The sequence below is a fragment of the Sinocyclocheilus anshuiensis genome, unplaced genomic scaffold (assembly GCF_001515605.1).
Source record: "Sinocyclocheilus anshuiensis isolate Anshui unplaced genomic scaffold, SAMN03320099.WGS_v1.1 scaffold277, whole genome shotgun sequence".
NCBI lineage: Eukaryota > Metazoa > Chordata > Actinopteri > Cypriniformes > Cyprinidae > Sinocyclocheilus > Sinocyclocheilus anshuiensis.
Genome location: NW_015536463.1, coordinates 263,021 through 286,163, shown reverse-complemented (window position 1 = coordinate 286,163; position 23,143 = coordinate 263,021). Strand labels below are relative to the sequence as shown.

General features: G+C 37.5%; 1 protein-coding gene across 1 annotated transcript in view; it reads right to left on the bottom strand.

Moving 5' to 3' along the window:
- Nucleotides 1-3,042: 3,042 nt before the first annotated feature.
- LOC107676864 (integrin beta-5) overlaps nt 3,043-23,143 on the bottom strand; it is a 33,056-nt gene continuing 12,955 nt past the window's right edge. The window contains exons 11-15 of the mRNA XM_016471927.1: nt 10,847-11,069; nt 6,975-7,075; nt 5,566-5,685; nt 5,188-5,354; nt 3,043-4,021 (exon numbers count right to left, since the gene is read on the bottom strand). Coding sequence (XP_016327413.1) covers nt 3,923-4,021; nt 5,188-5,354; nt 5,566-5,685; nt 6,975-7,075; nt 10,847-11,069 — 710 coding nt within the window. The 3' untranslated portion in view covers nt 3,043-3,922. The remainder of the gene's footprint in view (nt 4,022-5,187; nt 5,355-5,565; nt 5,686-6,974; nt 7,076-10,846; nt 11,070-23,143) is intronic.

Genomic DNA, 23,143 nt, shown 5'->3' with positions numbered 1-23,143 from the left:
GCAAACTTTTACAGCCAATATGACTTGTGCATGCATTGAAAAACTGAAAATGTAAAGCCTCTTTGCATGCCTTCGATACAGGATCAATAGCAGACCACCCACCAGACCTGGTAAAATACTCTGTAAGAGGTCTTAGGGACATAGTCTCATGTGGTTTCACAGTAAAGCAGCACTGAAATCGGTTTTCAGCTGGGCTCTCAGAAGGCATGTGCACTTTCCCCATTGCAAACACAGCTGCTCTCTGTAACTGAACCTGAGGCCTTTGACACGTCACCAGACACACACACACACACACACACACAATGGCTGATTTATACTCCCAATCTTCCTCACTGCAGGTAAAAAACCCTTCTGCACCACACCTTTGAAGCATAAAACAAGCTGCCTTCACAGGAGAATATGACAAATAAACGGTACTAAACAAACTTTAGCCCATTAAGCCCCTCACCCACTCCAGGTGCACAGCCCTCTTAGATCAAGGGCTTCTGTCACCTAGTTTGCAGTATTAAGTCAGATTTTCCTGTCAGCTTACAGAAGGGTGGTTGTGTCATTCCCTGCTGTGCTGACATGTTTTGTTAGCATCAAACAAAAAGACCTTAAGATTGTAAGTATGTTTGAAAGTACTAGTTTTTACGTACTTGAGCTTCAGTCTTCATCTGTCTATCCAACTATACATGGCATGTTGCATGTCTTCTGTCTGCATGTCATTAAGCAGAGATAAAGATTGCATTATCTAGGTTGGTTAGTTTGACTTTGAAATTGTCGATTATGTGTGCCTTGTGATACTATTGACTGTATTTAGATTCTGCTGTTGTTGTCTAGTCTGACTTTGTTACATGTCTCACTGTTGTTTCCTGAAAGAACCGTTTTGTTTTTATCCATTGCCATGCAATGTCCTAAAAATCAATATAGTTGACTTAAAAAAAAAAAATCAACTGGATTAATTAATTTGTATGACAGTTTAAGGTGGCAAATTATTACTTTAGTCTCACTGATATCAAATTGTGCATGTAAATGTGCTTTGTGACTATAGTTTGAGAAGCAATTAACAAAATGCATTTTTGCCTTTATTCCATTGCACTGCTTCTGTGTGAACTTGCTGATTAAATTGTCTTCTGTAGATCTATTTCTTAGCAAATCTGGAATCAAATTAGTTTCATAAGTGACTAAACTTCAGTATTGTTATTGAACTGAATTGATTCAACATTGAACTAACTCAAACTGACAAAATAGAACTGAATAGCACTATTGTCTTTTGTAGAGCTTTTTAGATGAATTGAATTGGTTTCATAATAACACTGAACTGACTGGAGCTGAACAATGACACTTTTGTCTTTTTAGAGTTGTTTTACAGCAGAATATGAATTTGTCTCATATGTGACAGTTTGCATAATTGATTCTGTTATTTTGTACAGTCATTACTGTATAAAGCACTACATAAACAAAGGTGACTTGACATGAATGGCCCCTAATAATGTACCTTTTGTGCTTTTACAGTTTTTTCAAATGTATTACATTTTTTATTTTATTTCGTATTTCACAAGTTGTACATTTTCAAACTTATTACTAATCTCACAACCAATCATCAAAATGCACCTTTTCCAAACATCAGCGTGTTTTCAACTGCGTTAGTACAAAACACTAAATCACAAAGTATCCTTTTCACAACACAAAATAGGTGTTTTATCTATTTAAACATTTCATTCACAACAACTGCCATTCATAATGCTCTTACTATCAAACTTTTCATTTGCCTCTCTTCTCGTTCAGATTAATGTCTATGATTTAATCCAACTGATCTTAATGGTTAATCATTTGGTATCTATAGATTCCTAGAGATACAGATTCTGTAGAACTGCATGGTTGGCAATTTCCAAAATAGATAAAATAAATTATTGTTACAGTAAACAATTTAAATCAGATAATAACCACAATGTTCAAAGTGTGTGTGTGTGAAAGAGAAAGAGAGAGAGAGATTTGGAATTTGTGATAAATATACATAGAGCAAGATACAATTAAAAGTGTGCCTGTCTGTCAGATTGGTCAGACATATCTGAATAAGGGAGACATGTATGCCATGTGGGACTATAAACAGAGGACTTACCATGGTAGACACTGTAAAAGTAATGTACTGTAAGTCACCCAAGAAAGCAGCGAAACTACAGTACAGACTCAGTCAACATTTACTGTACTGGCAGCAAACTGTACTACACAAAACCTAATGGCAATGTCATATCTCCATCACACCTTTTGTTGACAGACTGGACAGATAGTATTGCAAACTTAATGGATTTTACATTAATTACGCAAGTTAGGTAATGTAAGTGTATTGTCTAATGGAGAAAGTCTAGCCTGTATTACTGTAACCTCAGCAGCATGGTTGATTTGAAACATGTATCTTGCATTGTTTGGTGTTGAATGAACTGATTGTTAAAAGTACTAAATTGAAAGTCATACTGTTGTGTTTCAGCGATTAAACCAAATGTTCTCATTGTTTATTACAAAGATCTTGTGTTTTGAAACAATGATTATGTGGACTGAAATTATAACCAGTGAAAGCATCGACTAGCAGTGTAATCAGTTTGGATTTTTGCAGTAAGAGTTTCGAAAACATACACCTTATATACCCTGGACCACAAAACCAGTCTTAAGTCACTGGGGTATATTTTTAGCAATAGCCAAAAAAAATATTGTATAGGTCAAAATTATCGATTTTTCTTTTATGCCAAAAATCATTAGGATATTAAGTAAAGATCATGTTCCATGAAAATATTTTGTAAATTTCCTACCGTAAATATCAAAACTTAATTTTTGATTAGTAATATGCATTGCTAAGAACTTCATTTAGACAACTTTAAAGGCGATTTTCTCAGTATTTAGATTTTTTTGCACCCTCAGATTCCAGATTTTCAAATAGTTATATCTCAGCCAAATATTGCCCTATCCTAACAAAATTCAATTTCGAAAAATTGCCCCTTATGACTGGTTTTGTGGTCCAGGGTCACATATGTAAAAAATGCACCAAAATGAGAGAAGAAAAAAAAAAAAAAAAAAAAAAAAAGCAAGTAGACACAAACATGACTTGCATGACTAAGTATCGGTACGGGGTCAGTCTCAGTTCTTACTGGCAGTTGGTGTCTAGTGTCTAATTTTTTATTTAGTCCAGGTCCTGAAGGGATGGGTGTGGAACTTCTAAATGTAATTGTTCCAAAAACAAACGAGACACTCTTGAATTATCAGCAGGCAGTGTTATTGCATCACACTGCACAGTTGAAAATCATTATAAAAATGTGTTACCTGTGGCAATACACAAAAGACTAGCATTGTAGAGTGGCATTTCTTTCTTTACTTTATAAATCTCAACCTAACATACAATGTGCAAAACAAGTTAAGAAATTTATTGCTCTGGTTAGGTTAGTACCCATCACTTCGTTAAAGAGTTGATGTATAATTTTGCATTTTTTGTGTTCTATGCACACTTTATGGCATCTGACTATTGTACATGTGGTAAATAAACTGATGTAAAATGTGTAACGGCTGGGAAAGGCACACTGTTAAAAATATACACTTCATGTCTCTTTGCCTATAAAACAATGCACAGCAAATCCATCATAATGTGCAGGAGGTATGGTTAGGAATTATATTCAAGCAAGCGGTCCATTGCAAGTTAATGTCTAATGCCGATAAGCCCTGCCTCTCCAACTAGTCAAGCCAATACTCTTCTCAAATTTGGCATGTGTCCAACTGCTGCTCATCAAGCTGAAACTGCATAAACATCAGTTCCAATCCTCAGGAACCACACGCCTCAAAAAAAGTTTCCATTGCAAAAGACCGTAACATTTGCTCTGTCTCGGTCCTCCACTGTAGTGCAGAGGTGCGTTGGACAGGTCCTGCCATGTCCCCCAGTCCAAATGCAGGTCGATCAGTGGACTCCTCCGTTGCATGACTTGATACTATGCATATGGAAAACCGTCTCCATTGGGTGAGAGGGGATGGACTGCTTATAAACAGGGTTAGACGCCTAGGAAGAAGACAAGGAGAGAGAGACCGAGGAATAAATAGGTCAGATGGGTTCATTGAAATGCACATGGTTAGAAGGGCAGAGCGAACAGAGTCTTTGAAACACAGCCTTGGAATGATCATCATGACTGATCTGCAATCCCAGCTGACTGATGTTTTCCAAAAGGCCTCATGGTTTCAATCCAAGTCTAGTTGTTTTTGTCCTTGTGATTGCATAGAGTTGCCAGTTCAGGCTATTTGCATTTTAAATAACTTACAAACAGTGGTATATGAATGCATCTACACTACCATTCAAAAGAAAGAAATCAAACCTTTTTTTTGTCTTACATAAGATTTCTAAATAAAATGTAGAGTTTTAATATTTTTTTAAATGTATCCCAATTAATGCTGTTCTCTTGAATGTTTATTGAAAATATCTGTGAAAATGTTTCCAAAAAATAAATAAAAATAATCAGCACAACTGTTTTCAATATTGATAAGAAATGTTTTCCTTTCTTTTTTTTAGAAAAATGTATTTTATTCAGCAATGACGCATTGAATTGATCAGTAAAGATATTTATGTATCCTTCTTTAAACATTTACTTCTTTTTAAGTATTTACTTTGAATTTACTTGAATTTATATTCAAAGAATATTGAAAAAAGTATGATTTCCCCCAAAAAATAGCAAGCAGCACAACTGTTTTCAACACCGATAAGAAGAAGAAATGTTTCTTGAGCACCAAATCAGCATATTAGAATGATTTCTGAAGGATCATGTCACACTGAAGACTGTAATAATGGCTGCTGAAAATGCAGCTTTGCATCACAGGAATAAACTGCATTATAAAATACTGTCAAATGGAAAACAATTAATATTGTAATATAATTTCACAATAATACTGTTTCATTGTATTTTTGATCAAAGAAATGCAGCTTTGGTAAACATAAGATTCTTCTTTCAAAAAAGTAAAAAAAAAAAAAAAAAAAAACATTTTAATGACGCCAAACTTTTGAACGATAGTATGCAAATAAAAAATATAATAAAATAATACTAGCAATTCTGGATCCTTGATTAATGGAACTCATTAAGCGAACATTTTGTCAAAAGTATTGTGACATGTAAACAAGCATTCCAACATTTCACAAGTATCTGATTTCTATCATTTGAATCAAACATAGTGCCTCACCATCTCGTATCGCGCCCGTGAACGTGCACTCTGGAAGCGTGCAAACTCACGGCGGTCGTGAATGGTGATGACCAGTTTCCAGAGTGCTAGCAGCACGATGCCCATCAACAAGATGCTGCCAACAACTGCCAAGAGCACAGTCATGGCATTTGGGGCAACAGCACACTCTGTAAACACACAAAATACATAAATGCATGGCCATAATGTAAGATATGACGTACTTTCCCATTAGAAACAATGCCTGTATCAGAAATAACAGAAATATAACTTCTTTTACTTTGATCATTTCTTCACTTATATGTTCCAGAAATGACTGTGCTTAACATGATTCGGAAATGCCGTTCTTAGTGGGGTAGTTGTGAAGTGCTAAACACTGACCTGGCTCTTTAAGAGCGGTGAGGACTGACTGGCCATTGGCATGTTCAGAGTAGGTGAACTTCATCACACAGTCATTCTCGGTCTTATACACACATTGAACAGTGTTGGAATCATCCGTTTCTGAAACAGATAGAGAGAAGTTGAGGAAAAGAGGAGTTTAGTTTAATAAAACAGCTGTGCAAACTGTGTCTGAGGCAATAAAATGAGAAAGGCACGTCGAGCCAACAGCATAAACACTGAAATTATTGTTGGACCAGACCTTGCATTCCTCAACAAGGACCCAGATTGATCAAGAATGTTTACATGTTATCATAATTAAAATCCCCAACAGACTAGGAAGTCTCTCCCTTCCTAACAGTCATTTAACTACGGAGCCTCTTTCTCCGAATGAGCTAGATGTTTCCAGGTATGCACATGTGCAGTCCATTAAGGAAGTCAGCTGACTGAAACGGCAGGGAAATGTTGTGAAACATCAAATCCATGATGCCTTCTTTTACAATTAGGAGTGACATGGAAAGGCCTTAAAGAGTTCACAAGCAACCTGAACGTTTCACTACAGTATTTCAGCGAATAAGACCAGCTTCATATTGCTCAACAATAAACATTCATTCATGCATTCCTAGACACATGTAAAAAAAATTCCTCCAGCAATAAAACCTGTTATAAATACCCTGGAGAAGGTCTCATAAACTTTATTCATAGCTTACGGACTCTAATAAAACCTTCATAATTATAAATGAATAAAATAAAAAATATACAAAAATATAATTAAAAAATCTATATACACAACAAAAGAAAGTTTTCTAAATTGCTATTCTAAATGAATCTGAGCATTTTACATGTTAGTGGTTTGTATTAATAGCAGGGTTTTAGAGGAAGAGCAGTAAACACATGCTTTCACAGTGGGACACAGAACAGCGAGTGTTGCTGAGAAGTCCAGACTCACATTCTCTAGATAATAACATAAACAGAGCTGGCCATGATACGCCACAAACTGTGCTTCACCCTGCTGCGGGTAACACAATCACGACCTGGAAGCACAAACTGTGGCGTTCGACCAACAGTGTGTCCTGATGAGACGGACTGATCTCTGAACTGAGCTCCTGATCACTGCTGGGTTCAACTTTTCTCTTTGACTTAAGGAAGATGTCTGTTAAGCAACCATAATTGTGTTACGTTTTGCTTTTTGAGTTTTCTCAAATGAGTCAATTTAAGTACTATATTTACGGAATAGTTAATTGATAGCAGAGCATAAACATACAAACAAACTTAAAAATATTGTTCTTTGGCTTAAACAAACCACACATGTATTTGTATCAGAGGAAGAAGTGTGTTTGTGCAGGGTGGAGAGATGAAGTGATAGAGAAGCCGCCCCAAATCATCATTCAGTGTGTCAAGTGTGCACTCACTGAGTGTTTCCACGGTGATGATCTCATCCTTGCACATGCGCTGGCAGGTCTGGTTATCGGCCAGTCTCCCCGTGTTAAAGAGACGGCACTCGATGCATTCCCTGAAGAGAAACATTCAGAAAAGTCAAACTATAACCATCACAAGACTGACCAGGTTGAATATAAACAAGAGTCATTGACAAAGGAAAGCTATCTCAGACTCTGCCAGTCAGCTCTGAGGAGTCTAATGGAGACCATATGTTGGTGTATGTAGTGTAAATAAGAGCTCTACTGACATCATCTTGTGGCATGCTACCTTGTGCCACAGAAATATTTTCGACTTGTCCCTCAACAACAAAAACAAACACACTGCAGAATCAGTATCAGAATCAGAAAGAGCTTTATTGCCAATTGTGTTCACACACACAAGGAATTTGTCTTGGTGTTAGGAGCTTCTGGTACAGAAAATACAAACAGTGCAGACATACATAAAATGAGAGAATAGACAATAAATTATAAATAACAATCGTAATAAAAAATATACAGAAAAAGGAAAAATGGCCATAGACAGAACTGTGAATGTGCATATGTGCTATTTACAGATGAAGGTTTAAGGAGTTATTTACAGATGTGCAGTACTGAGATGTGTTATGTGTTGTTCAGGTGCGATATGGCCTGGGGGAAAAAACTGTTCTTGTGTCTGGCTGTTTTGGTGCACAGCGCTCTGTAGCACCGGCCAGAGGGCAACAGTTCAAAGAGAGCGTGGGCTGGGTGTGAGGGGTCCAGAGTGATTTTCTTAGCCCTTTTCCTCACTCTGGAGATGTAAAGTTCTTGGAAGTTGGGTAGAGGGGCACCAATAATCCTCTCAGCAGTCCTGACTGTCCGTTGTAGTCCTCTGATGTCTGTTTTGGTAGCTGAACCAAACCAAACAGTTATAGATGAACACAGGACAGACTCAATGATGGCTGTGATGGCAGTCACAGTGCTGTTCATGATGGTGAGTGGGGAGAGTGCAGGGGGGTTCCTCCTGAATTCCATAATCATCTCCGCAGTTTTGAGAGTGTTTAGCTCCAGGTTGTTGTGACTGCACCAGACAGCCAGCTGCTCAACCTCCTGTCTGTAAGCAGACTTGTCTCCGTCCTTGATGAGGCCGATGACTAGTGTCATCCACAAACTTCAGGAGCTTGACAGAAAGGTCCTTTGAAGTGCAGTCATTTGTATACAGGGAGAAGAGCAGTGGGGAGAGAACACATCCCTGAGGAGCTCCAGTGCTGATTGTGACAGTCCTGGATGTAGGTTTGCCCAACCTCACTAGCTGCTGCCTGTCTGTCAGGAAGCTGGTAATCCACTGACAGGTGGAGGTAGGTACGGAGAGCTGGGTCAGTTTGTCTGAGAGAAGGTCAGGCATGATGGTATTGAAGGCCGAACAGAAATCCACAAATAAGATCCTTGCGTAATTCCCAGTTTGTCAAGGTGTTGCAGGATGCAATGTAGTCCCATGTTGACTGCGTCATCCACAGACCTGTTTGCTCTGTAGGCAAACTGGAGAGGATCCAGCAAGGGTCCAGTGATGTCCTTCAGGTAGGCTAGGACCAGTCGCTCAAATGTCTTCATGACCACAGACATGAGAGCGACAGGTCTGTAGTCATTAAGTCAGTGATTTGGGGTTTTTTGGGGACCGGAATGATGGTGGAGCGTTTGAAGCAGCAGAGAACTTCACTCCGCGCCAGTGATTTGTTGAAGATCTGTGTGAAGATGGGGGCCAGTTGGTCAGCACAGACTTTAAGACAAGCAAGTGAAATACCGTCTGGGCCTGAAGCTTTCTTAGATTTCCGCTTCCTGAAGACCCCGTTCACATCCTCTACACAGACCTTAAGCGCAGGTTGAATGATGGGGGAGGGAGGGAGGGGGGTTGCAGTGGGGGTAGGTGAATGTGTGAAGTGCAGATCAGAGCGGGTGCTGGGTGTCAGTCTGACCTTTTCAAATCGACAGTAAAACACATTCAGATCATCAGCCAGTTGTTGATTCTCCACAGACAGTGGGGGTGGTGTCGCGTACAAGGTGATGTGCCTCAGACCAGTCCATACTGGTGGTGCCGCGTATGGAAAGTGACAGTATGGACTAATGACGCCGCGTATGACGCCGCAGAGGAAGTAACATTAAAAACGGAGTACAAAACAGTATTTAAACATTATAAATGTTAACATGGGACTAGTGCAAATTTTTTTTATAATTGTTTATTATTGCTTTCTAGAGTCTTCGAGGATTATGCTCAGTAACTTAACGATGCAATAAGCACTCGTGATTTATGAAGAACAAAGTGGGTCAAGCGTGCTCTTCAAATGTAACAGATTAAATTTTGATATACATCAGAACCATTATGCATATATTTGCGTGAAAGAACTAAGCAATTCTTGGTGTTACATACAATTACTGTTCAAAAGTTTGGGGTTGGTAAGATTTTTGTCGTTTCCTGTTTTTGAAACAAGTAACTTATGCACATATTTGATGAAAAACAGTAAAAACAGTCATATTGTGAAATATTGTTACAATTTTATTTTTATATATTATAAAATATAATTTATTCCTATGATGGCAAAGCTAAATTTTCAGCATCATTACTCCAGTATTCAGTGTTCCATGATCCTTCAGGAATCATTGTAATATATTTGGCATTTAAGAAACATTTCTTATTAGTATCAATGTTAAAACCAGTTGTCCTGCTTAATATTTTTGGTGGAAATCATTATACTTTTTCGCAAGATTCTTTGATGAACAAAGTTAGAAATAAATGCTAAACTCTTCTTTAAAATAGAAACTTTTGAGAGCATCATAAATATCTCTACTGTCACTTTCAATCATTGTAATAAATCTTTGCTGAATAAAAGTACTTTCTTAAAAAGTAAAAAAATCTTACTGGCCCCAAACTTTTGAATGGTAGTGTAGATATTATCAAAGTACTGCAGTCCTTCACTGGAATGCCACTAGTATGTGGCAAATAAATTGTAGGGCTGCCCTTAACTAAAAAATGTTATGGTCGACTAGTAGTTGTTCATTTTAAGCATTAGTCGACTATTAGTTGCATGCTTATTAATAACCATTTAAATCATCAAATAATTTATTGATAAACTAGTGCTTTTTTTGTTTTCGGTTTAAGAGATGCAGTCGACGACACGGACTCATCATCTCCGCAGTGGTGATGCGCCTGTATGCATGTTTCATACGGACTACATACACTGAGAATATTTGTTTTCCATTTGAAGTGGTTAATTTGAAAGTAGACATTTCACTCTCTATAGATATATTTTTCATGTCTGTAAGGCAAAGATATACACAGAGTTTCGCATTCAAGTTCACAGAGACCGAGACGGCAGAAAGCGCATCCTGTTTGCTTTCATTATTTTACAAGCTCAATGTTTGTTGTTATTGGGAGTACACACAAATAAACAGTTTTTACAGATTTGAAAGATGTATTACTCTTATCTGTATGAGTATTTTAAGAGCAAGTGACTGCACCGGCGCTCATCTGTCATGCAGTGAGCGCTACTGTTCAGCTTCCACACTCTGCATGACCTCACCACTTCCTGTGGATTGTTTTTTTTTCTGTGATTAAGCGACTAATAAAATTTTGGTCGACCAAGCCTCTTCTCATCAACTAATGGTTAGTCGACTATTAGGGGCCAGCCCTAATAAATTTTATGAAAAGGAAGTGCCAATTTAAAGTAAAATAAGGTTGAACTGCTGTAAATGAGTATGAAACTGTATGCTATCGGATAGTACAATTCCCATATGCAGAAATATTTACAATAATGTATACACTTTTACAGACAGACCTCACATTAGAAATCGAGTTAGCTTTAGTTAAGTTAGTTTCAGCATCCTCGGTCTCATACCTCTTTGTTCCACAAGCATCTGGACAGGTGGGACATTTTTCGCATGTGTCCCCAAATGCCCCTGGCTCAGTGCACTGGCACCGCCCACACACACAGCTGCCCCGCCCGCTACAGATCTTGCCGTCGTCCGACACACAGGAAGCAGTCTCTGTAGAGCAATTACAGTTGTCTCCAATATAACCAGCGTGGCATTTACACTCACCGCAGTGGCATTCTCCATGGCCTGGAAAACAGGGAGAGAGAGAGATCTGGAATAAACCTTACATAACTCGTAACACTGTAACCTCTTATTTTGTCAAATGGCTGGTATGTGCAACAATATTGCACTAACAAATGTGGTTAACTCACTGGCGTGGACAAGAGGTATGAACACAAAGACCTCTCAGAAAAACATAATACTGTAATGCACACAGTGAAAATGAGAACTTGCATATAACCAACATTTACTGACATGAATGGAAACAAAAGCATTACACATTTTTCTGTCATAACACAAAGACGGCCGCTGTCTACTTCTCCCACATTCTCTGAAGTCTCTCTGTCCATGGCTGTGCACATTCCACTGGAATGATTACATGCAGATCTCCTCATTCCAACACCAAGGATTCTTGGCTTGTGTCTCCATCACTGAGTGTGAGCAGAACTCTTTTTGTGTTTTGCAACAAATGTGCCAATGTGTTAAAAGTCACTGCATGAATGACCCAAGTGAAAGTTAATATTTTGATGCAGTACTGTATGAGCGAAAATGTAAAGGGTCTTAAAGCCAAAATGATAAACAAGACACGCTTTCATGGCAAAACAGCTGTGAACAGATTGAAAGCAGCAGTGAACACTTGGTGTGCCATCAGCTGCCGCTGCAGCCTCACACCAACGATTGCACAAGAACTAGAAAATGTTGGAACAATTGAGCACACATGCGCCAAAGATGCAGTTTTGTGCTTGTGTAGTCCAGAGAGGTCATATTAGCTTATAGGAAAGATGAGGAGTTCTGCTTTAAATGTGATTGTTTATCCATAAATAAATATTCTGCCATTTACTTACCCACAAGTCCTTGGATTATTGTTTTTTTTTCTTTATGTAGAAAGTAGAAATTTTAGAAGACCTTTGTAAAAAGTTGTAGAATTGTAGAAAGACCTTCATGTAGCTCTTTATACATTTCATAGTGACCCGAGGGTTTCAAGCCAACACATGAAAAAGTGAATTCTACTCACGTGCTGTTTAACAATACTTAAACATGACACTTTTGTTTTCTGAGGAAAAATAACAGAATAGATGTTTGGAATAATATGGGGGTGAGTAAAGTTTGTGGTCAGTAAGGCTGTTCTTTTGACATTTCTAATCAAAGAATCCTGAAAAAAAAAAAAAAATCAATCCACAAAAATATTAAGCAGTTTTCAACATTGATAATAAGGAATATTTATTAAAGCAGCAAATAAGCACATTATAATGATTTCTGAAGGATCATGTGACACTTAAGAATGAAATAAAGCCTGCTAAAAATTCAGCATTGCCATTACAGCAATAAATTACATTTATAAAATATATTAAAACTGAAAACGTTTCACAGTATTACTCTTTTACTGTATTTTACAAACTTACTGACCTCACACTTCTGAATGGTAGTTAAAATAATGAAAAAAAGTTGAGAAAAGTATCCCTTTAAAGATATTGCACATTCTCCCACCTACTGTGGGAGATGCTGTCTGATGCAACCTAATCTTGTGAGAAAAGGATGTTACATGACTCTCAGGGATGATCAGATTTGACGCTGAGAGAAACACGTACAGTGAGGGATGATGTGTTTGATGTACACACACACACACACACACACACACACACACACACACAAAACTGTGCTTTCCAATGCTAACTTCCAATGGCTGAAAATGACCAGTTAAAAATATCAGCATTTTTGAGTACCTGTTTGTTCTAGTTTCTTATATGAACAACATATTGCCAATGTTGTTATCGTTAACCAAAACTAAAGTTAATAATAAAATGATTTCTATAAACAAATTTTGGTAATTTTAATAAAGCTCAAACGAAAATAAAATATATATTACACGAAAAACTTGCATGAAAATTAGAAATCCTGCCTTGGCAACTAACTGAACTATATGTTTAAGTAGTAAAATAAGCAAAAGCCTGAATTTATTATAAGATTATATTATTGTAAATATATTAACCAGAAATATTAGGATGTGTTTTATATACACACACACACACACACACACACACACACACACACACACACACACAAAGTGGTACTAAAACTGTCCAATGAGGTCATGCTGGTCAGCTCCCACACAATAAAGTTTTCATTGAGGTGCCACAGCAAAACTAATACATTCCAGGAATGTGTAACCACTGAATTCTTCTCTGACAGACACCAAATTCCCCTAAAAGATATAAATGTACCTTATAAAAGTAAGCGGCTCCCCATTTAGAATTAAGAGGGAAAAACATGTTCATTAAAAATCTTTAAAAAAAAAAAACAACACCTTTAATAAAGTAAGTGTACAAGTCTGGTAGGGTTATGAGAGGAAAATAAGAAAGAGAAAATCCTCTGAGAGTTATATTTAATGTACCCCTCCTTAGGGTGTATTCTGTTTGAGACACTAAGCATGGCATACACTTCCTTCACTGAACACCTTTACTGAATGAATGAACTTCTGAACGGATCTGGTATGAACAAGGACACGTTGTGGCACGTTTTCCACACCTGTTTTCTTAATCCCTTTTTAAAGGTGCGTCTATGTGTGACGGTACTGTTACTCTAAAGTAACAGCATCCACAGGCTTCACGTTTAATGTTTTTACCACAGACATTCAGAACGAACAGTCTTTAGATTTAATGTGTTAAAATATCAAGCCATCATCTGAACGCTAATAAAATTAAAACCCCTAGAGAATCAATGCAGACCTGCTCTCCCAGCATTCTGAATCCAGTCTTTTATTTAGGTCACTGAGTAAATGTGCTGTTGCCATGCCAGAAAGGCAAATCCATGTTTGAAAGCCTCTGGGAATGAGCCTCAGCCCATTTCTACCACATCCACAGTCAAACTAGACAAATTCACACATGAGTGAGTCCAAAGCCACGCAAGCACTGAAATATGTCAATTAATGTCGACCTCAAGTATCAGGTTTATTTAAGGGTGCAAAGTTTCACAGTCAACACAGAGTCTGTGCTTGTAAACTGCAGTGTTTGAGTAGTACTTGAGCTCTATTTCTGTGAAGTCTTCATGAAGGGCATAGTCATCTTTATGTGATGAAAATGCCATTTTTTCCTGCCTTCAAAATGTTCAAATGTGATAAATTGTGCTTAACTTGACAGACATATTTAAAAGAAAATATGCAGGCTTGTAGTCATGAATTACAATGCCCAAGTCACAAAGTCAGACTGATACTATGATCATACATCAAACTAAAGTGAAAAGGAAAGTTACACAAATAAAAATGACAAAAGCACATGAAATTACTAAAACTTAAAACTACAACTGAAATTATAAAGCTAATTGAGAGAATTCATAAAAACTATAATAGTATATAATACTAAAATAATACTGCATATTATACTAAAAAAATCTTGGATGAAAGAAAGGAAAACAAGGATTCTCCATTTCTAAAAGTACACCAATTAAAGATTAAAATGTAGGACATTTATCATTTTTTTCTTAAAATAATTATGTAATTACATCTCTTTGATGCTGAACATATTTGAATGTTATTCAACAAGATATACATTCCAGACCTGCAGAAACCATTTGTCAATTATTGTCCTGAACTGCTATTGGTTGACTGATATGCTGACCCTTACCTGTCCTTCCTGTTATAAAGACCTTTTTAGCTACTGCAGTCCCACAGGAAGTGTAGATCCTGCTGCTGAAGCAACAGGAAGGACATTCCTCTTTATATTGTAACACTCCAGGGTGAGCGCTTCATTTCGCTCCACTCAAACACTTTAAAATTAAATGCTTGAGCTATTCTAGTGTATCATCACACTCCCCTCAGTTCACAGTGAAGAGTCACTGAACTTATTGAACCATGATGCATCTGCCTGCCGACACCAGAGGGAGATACAATTACAGTGAGGAGACTATGAAAGCGCATGGGGTCAATATAAAGTGGACATTAAATTTCTTGTTGGACATAAGCCACTTTTTAGCAGTTCAGAATGGACAGCCAGAGAAGGCTCAATTTCCATATATTTTTTTAAGACCATTCGAAAATTTTGGGGAGGTAAAAGTTTAAAAGCACCGCACTTTTGTAACAATGTAAAAGTCTTATCAGTCACTTTTGATCAATTTAAGGTTTTCTTGAGAATAAAGGTATATATATATATATATATTATGCATGCATAATGTAATTTGCAGAAGCAAACAGACTTGCAGATGGACAAGACGGGTCATGGCTTGTGGGTTCTCTGTCTTTCTTGTGGTGGTAAACTTGAAATAGATCCTCCTTTGAATCTGAAAAACACTCAGCAAGCCCTGTAATCACTGGGGTGAGTGAGAGCACAGGGTGTGCAACCTCTGCCACGTTCTAGTTCCACCCAGTGAGGAACCACCAGCACAACCCGGTTCTGCTCCAGGGGCATCTCACTTCCCCATCTGGAGCTGTGAGAGTGAGCGGTTTTCAGAAATGCTGATCAAACAGTAAGCAAGCTGCATAATATCTCAGCAGTCTACATTCACAAAAACGTGCCACCACAGACTCTGTGGTCATTCTTCCTTCCCTACGAAAGAAGAAACAAACAAGTGGGGGTGACGGAAGAAAGCAGTTTGTGTGCATGTAATTCAACTCCACATTCAGTGGCAAGTTTAAGGCACTATAAAAAAAACATATTTTGATGGAAAATCCTTCATAGGGAGCAGTAAGCAGACAAACATAGAAGTTTCGAAAGGAGAATTAAAAGCAAAATTAGACTCATACTGACTGTTTTGTGATGTAGTGTTTAAGTCCTTTCCAAGGAGTTGTAGTACACATGTGACATGGACCACAGAGAGACAACATTATCCATCTGGAGGCATGGTCATAGTAGATGCTCCTTCTGGGAAACAGGCTAAAGGGGTTAACTTTATAGGAGTCATCCAGATTTCACAGACCTCCAATCAAGCACTGATCTGATAAAGTGTGCTAAATACAGAAATAACACCGCAATGTTTCCCACTTGTTGTTTCAGGCACCAAATGACCAGTTTGTAGTCCTCTGTTCTAGGCCATTACTAGGAAACATATACACTAAAATTTGGGGTCAGTCATTTTTTTTTTTTTTTTTTGAACAAAGTCTCTTGTGCTTACCAAGGCTGCACTTATTTGATCAAAACTACTGTAAAAACAGTAATACTGTTAAATCATTATAACAATTTAAAATGACTGTTTTCTGCTTTAACATGCCATTTAATCCCGTGACATTATAAATGTCTACTCTTTACTGTCACTTTTGATCAATTTAATGCATCCCTGCTGAATAAAAACAACGGACCCTTTTCACAAGACACGTTCACAGTCATCAGCATCGTAAATTCTCGATTCTTTTTACATTTTTCATACATTTAAAAAAAAAAAAATGTATACATTTATAACACTATACTTTATCACCTTTGTATCAAATAAACAAAAAAAACTAGTTAACGCTAATGCGAGGGTGTTTCTAATACAGCGTCTATGGGAGGGACGGTAAATTTGACATCGTTCTCTCTTCTGACTGCCGTTATCAGCCTCTCTCAATTTTTTTTCCATTTTTTGAAAGTCGCAAAAACACAATCGTGGAGTTTTTCTTTTGCTATTTGAGCAAATGGGAATGCAAAAAATATATTTGTGCTACTCTCCCATTCACTGCTCTCGAAGTTAAACCAACTATGACGACTTCTGCTGCTGAGAAACCTGGAAAATGTGAAAAAGGTCTATTAACAAAAGACTATTCCCATACTTTTGAACAGTAGTGTACATATACTGACACTGACCATATCATCTGCTACTGAAATAGATCAGATTTTACCACATACAAAATAACAATACAGCAGTCAGTCCTAATGGCCATATATTTGAGAAACCAATCTAAGCTGGTTTCAGTGTGAACAAAGCCATAGATTCTTGCTGTCCGTAAGTAATGGACCCTTATGGAAGCTGCCAACCAAGCTAACCGCTCCTTGCTTCTTCATGTTTTTACATTACTTCCATTCCGTATTTCCACACTGTGTGCCATTCTTTTTGGTCGACAACAAGCAAGAGCAATGTGTTGTCTGACTTTACTTTGCAGGAACAGTGTGACCTCTGTGTGTTTAGCTTAAGAAGTACAACTCATTTGTCAATAGAGAAACATGTGCAATACAAGTATGTAGGCCAAGACACGGCAAGCTGCCTCTTGTAGTTGCGTCTCTTGAGTGGTGACGAAGTCTTGGCAGTAAAAAACAGAAGGTCTATAGATGCTTGACATGTGGTGTCTGCTCCCTTTACAAGATTCCTTAGCAACCTCAATGTATTCCAAAGAGAATAAAATAAGAAGTTAAAAATAATCGTGAAATGACTCTCACATGTTTCTCCACTTAATGAGGAGCACATCTGAACTCTTACAAAGCTTTTTGAGCAGATAAATCATATTTGAGAATTATTGCAGTCAGAAGTTTTGTTTCATGTGACTGCAGGGTAACTGCAGACAATAACAATTACAGAGCAGGCGTACAAGATAAATACGGTTTTCTTCTGCTACACAGCCTTCTGACGCCTTTTAAATAAACAGGTAAGCTGAGGACAACAATGCACAGTAATGCAGATTACCTTTAAAAACCATGCACTATAATTTGGGCCTGTGGTACATCTATTAGGTTTCTGGTTAGGAACAAGCTCATGTGTTTCCCTGCATGCTTTACTGCTGGTATGGTATGGTGTAAGGCTTCCACTAATTACCATTTAATGACCTACAACATCTTTCTGCAACTCTACAGCATAAAAGTGGGAAGTGCAAGGGCAAAGAGCCAAAAACACCATGTCTAGAACTCAGAGTATTTTAAGAATAAAACACATATAAACAGTCTAAACGAGAAATGCATAACAGTTCTGTAGTTTTTCTAAATAAAAATGATTGACTAATCCCATGTTTCTAGTCTACTCTAGAAACTATTTGCTGTTTGTGTGCACAAGGATTGGCAGACTTTGACTCATCACTAATCTTTTACCCTTTCTTGCCCTTGCCAATGCCAAAATTGGATGCAGAAGATATCTTTCTAGAGGAAGTTATATACATTCAAAACAGCTAGACAACTTAGTGCCAACATCAGGACATCAGTATTATGTCTTGCTACTGTGTGCAAGACTATAAACAAAAGACTAGTCCACTTTCGGAAATGGTCATTTGGAAATTTTGGCATGGAAAAATCGTTATCTCTTTACAAGAGCGAGTCCTGAAATTAGAGGCGCGGTAATCCCACTGTAGCAATGTGGTCACTTGAACACAGATTTGAAAAGCAACTAAACAAGACCAAGATTAACAAGTTTGGGTGTGTTTTACCAGCCCTCGAGGAGACACACAGAGTGACAGCTGAGATTTGTTTTTTAGCATTGGCTGATTGCAGCGTACTGGTACAATGATGACACTGCAAGACTCCCTGATCTGACAGCAAACTAAAACACCACCCAGTTTCATACACTGAGGTCTAAAAGTCTTTCAAAAGTATTTCATACATTTAAATCTGGGAAAGTCTGAGGAGTCACTAATCATAATGTAATAAAATGTACATTCTATTACAATACATTAATGAAAATGTTACTATTTTTTCCTATAATTTTCCATAAGATAGTAAACTATATATTTTTTCAATATTATATTCAATTATATTATATTGAAAAAAGTAACTTTTCACTGGTGGTCTCAGACTTTTGGACTCCACTGTAAAACAAGATTTGCACGGGTCAAAAACACATCCTCAGGCTACAAAATACTTTCACCAAAAGCATCATGTTAGTGTCAGTCAAGTATGAACCATTGCATCAAATCACGCAGTGACATGCAGAAACCATCTTCATGAATCCATAAACCTTATGTTTAACAGCCGTCTCGACCTCTCTTCTGCCCAAAGGGCAATGCTTTTTTCTTTTATAAGCAATTTTTATCTTATACCGTACTTTCTAATAAAATACCTAGTAGCTGAGATTTAGGGTGTGGATGTACCATCCATTCATGGGGCATAATATTTCAAAGGGTGAATATGAATACCTGCAAACCACCCATCATGAGCAGCTTTTGACATTCTATTCTTTTGAAATGTTTCATGTAAAACAGGCTTGGCATTTAAAAGCATGACAGAAAAGTCAGTCAGAAGTGAGGTAGGAATCATGGGAGATGCTTTATTTGTTTAGCATGCTGATCCAGATCCCCGAGGCTCCTACAGGATCCACTTTCCATCCGGACTTGGTTTTTTCAGCTGAGCTTTTCATTTTGCTGGTGCATTTAGGGATGCTTTTCAGATAGAGCACATCGGCATCAATACCTAATTAACTCCTGTGTTTGTTAAAATGCCTCTGTTGAACTCAATGGACTCCTTTGCTTGCAAACTGAAAACAACATGGTCATAACCATAATAACAAAAAAGTTTGTGCATTTTCATCAACAATGTTACCCATGAAAGATACTGAAGATCCCCATAGACATGAAAATGTATCTTTCCGCCTCAAACAGCTATTCTGCCAGCAAGTGCACTCTTATCGCAAATCAATAGACTAAGTGAGCAATGAATCCTATTCCAAAGTCCCATTTTGCTTATGGTTCTTGACAGCTCTATTGTTCACCACGTGACCACACTGCTCTCATAAATTATCCCACCAGGCACAACGTGACGAGCGCTCCACACCACAAACGAAAACAGATAAGAAGGGTTTATATCCAATCATCCAATACACGCCAGACTTTCCTGTATTTTTGATGATGGTAAAGAGGTGAAGGCCTTGTCTGTTTGTTTGTTTGCTTCTGAGGTCATTGTGTTGCCAGGTGCTGATGTCATTTACTGTGGTAAAGAGGATGCAGGGGTGTGGAAAAAAATATGTCAGTGGTCTGTGTACAGTTACAGAGATGAGTTGGTGGAATGTTCGCCAAACATTAAATGCAACCACATTACATCCCAATTACAGCATATGTTTGGTATTCAATATACAACATCTCATCTGCTCCATGTGCGTAATGCTAACATAAGCTAACATCTGAAAGTATCTGAAAAACAGCTTGAAAAACAACCAGGTGTCTAACATATTTCTTGGATAGACTGCAAATGTTTTTGAGAAAAAACAACATATATGCCCACAACAACAAACATCACTCCTGACATGTTTTACAAGTTGGTGACAACGGTTTAAAAACCCTTGTATGATTGTATACTGCACGGGGTCAAGTGCACAACATTTTATTTTTTTTTGTTTATACACACTACCATTCAAAGGTTTGGGGTCAGTAAGATTTTTTAAAAAGTGTCTTATGCTCACCAAAGTTTCATTTATTTGATCAAAAATAGAGTAAAACACTAATCTTGTGAAATTTTATGACAATTTAAAATTTAATGTATTTCTGTGATGGCAAAGCTGAATCTCAGCAGACATTGACCAATTTTTCGCATCATTACTGAAAAAAATATATTAACAAAAAATAATTTACAAAATTTGGTAACTTTTGAAATGGTACTGTAAAAATGGTCAGACTATAATTGTGTTACTACTACAATCAGTTGGATAAATCATGTGAAATCATGACCCAGATTTAAAAAATTTGGTTCCACACTCCATTCCCATTACTTGCAATTTTCTAGAGCCACAAAGCTTTACAACAAACACAAACATGTTTAATTGACTAGGTCTACACAAACCTCAGCAACAAGGTTGAAGATTTAAACAACAACAACAAAAAGAGGACATTTATAAGTCTGGGGCATTTAGTCACTATTTCTGACCCTCTGTGTTATTCAGCAATTTAAATCAACAGCAGATGCATACAACACTACAAAGCTGAGATTTACTAGGGGCTCCATCAAAAACAGCTCAATAGCTTTAACATACTGTCACTTCTCACACTTCAAAAGACTCAGAACGCTATTGTGCAGAGATTTGAAACATATGTCCATTAATAGGTTTTAATGAGGTAAACCTTTGACTGACGAGGCATGTGAAATTAAAAAAAATAGTACAAAATAAAACCCATTGTACACTTCCAACAGCAGTCACGCTAAATCCTTTCAATCATAAAAGTCCAGCAGATTAAAAATATTTCATTATGATAGCTGAGCGCAGACTTCTGCTCAAACACAATAAAGGATACACAGAAGTCTTATCTGTGCAGTGCGGCCCTTCTGTAGGAGCCCTTCAGACTGCTATCAGCACGACAAGGCCACACTGATCACATCCAACCCACAAAATACAAACACTTAAATGACAGATTTAGAGAGAAGCACATATAACTTATGTAAAACTAAAAACTGTTATAAAATTTCTAATAAAAATGTGACGTGACATGTGGCCAAGTATGGTGACCCATACTCGGAATTAGTGCTCTGCATTTACCCATCCAAAGTGCACACACACAGCAGTGAACACACACAAACCGTGAACACACACCCGGAGCAGTGGGCAGCCATTTATGCTGCGGTGCCCGGGGAGCAGTTGGGGGTTCGGTGCCTTGCTCAAGGGCACCTCAGTCGTGGTATTGAAGGTGGGAGAGAGCGCTGTACATTCACTCCCCCCACCTACAATCCCTGCCGGTACGAAACTCGAACCCACAACCTTTGGGTTATGAGTCCGACTCTCTAACCATTAGGCCACGACTTCCCCCCTATGTAATGCACAGCTTTCTGGACAACTTAATTCTGATTGGTCGATCACACCATTCTGCTGTCAAATATTTTAGTCTGATGACTGTGAAACTGTAAAACTGACCAGAAGAAGCTGTAGCAAGCTGATCACCCTGTGCAGGATCACCGGCTGACTCTGCATGATCCTTTAAATGTCTCTATATATACACAGAAAGTTGCTACTACATTCCAGAATAATACTTTGATCCTATTCAAGACACTTTGATCCAATGGTCCAGGGTGACCTCTGAATCTTATTTTGGTTTTATTTTGCTACTGTTATTGAAAATGCTGTTTTAAGTAATAGCAGGGTGTGGAGTGTGATACAAAAATAAGGGTACAGCTGAGAAAACCATTTCAATGGCACTTCCATTAAACAGAGAGTTTCAAGAAAAACAAAGCTGTGTTTACTCCAGGTGTATCAACAAGGGACTATGCTTAAAAGAACAATAATAAGAGTGTTTATGGTCATTTTAAAGTCATGTTTACATTTAAAAAGCTTCTTTAAAGTCACCTTGAAAAAGAACCACTAATATATACATCTATATATGGAATGTGGCTACAAAGAGTTATGCAACACCATCTTCAAACTGCTTATTCTTGCCCTATTGTATAGTACCGAGAAGCCATCAGCCAGTCAGCCTTCAAGAGTCTTGACAAGCTCACCAAGCCCAGTGACCCAGTAATAAAGTGGCAGAGGAGGAAGCTCCGCCCCCACAGGACCGTTTAACTTATTCTACACAGCTTCCTCCTGACCCTTCAACTGGATCATGTTTATTCACCTCACTTTATCACAACTATCAACGCTGCACAGCAAACAAGACTATTTCTCCACAAACACAGAAAGGTTCCAACACTCATGTAAAGATTAAGATGAAAGTAAATAAATTGCAAGACATGCAGAGACCCTAAACATTGATTATTCTTCTTGAATGTTAAAAATATAGTGCCGCAGATAAGACTAAACTGCAGCCTTTCAGAATAAATTGCAACTATTTAAATTTTATTTGAATAAATTGTGCAGTCCTATTTTCTTTTATGAAAATTATGAAAAAAGGAGGATCTTGAGCTTGGTTCCATTCACATGTAACACAATTTCAAGTCAATAAAAGAATCCACCAAGTATGTGAACACTGAGGAAGGTCCTGCATGACTGAAATGTCTGTTGATTTTAATATGCACTGAGCACTTTATAAGAATAAAGAAGATTGCTAATATCTCGGCATGTAATCCTTTTATTTGGATACACGGCAAACAAATGTCAAGAATTGAGTTTTTTTTTCTCTTTTATGAAAATGAACCATGGTTTTACTACAAATAAAACAAACAAACAAAAAAACATTGTTACTAGTTAAACCATGGTAACCACAAATTAACCATGGTTTTGCTACACTAACCACAGTTTAACCACAGAATTTGTAGCAAAACTGTGGTTATACAAAAGGTAATCAATAAACCAAAAAAACATGG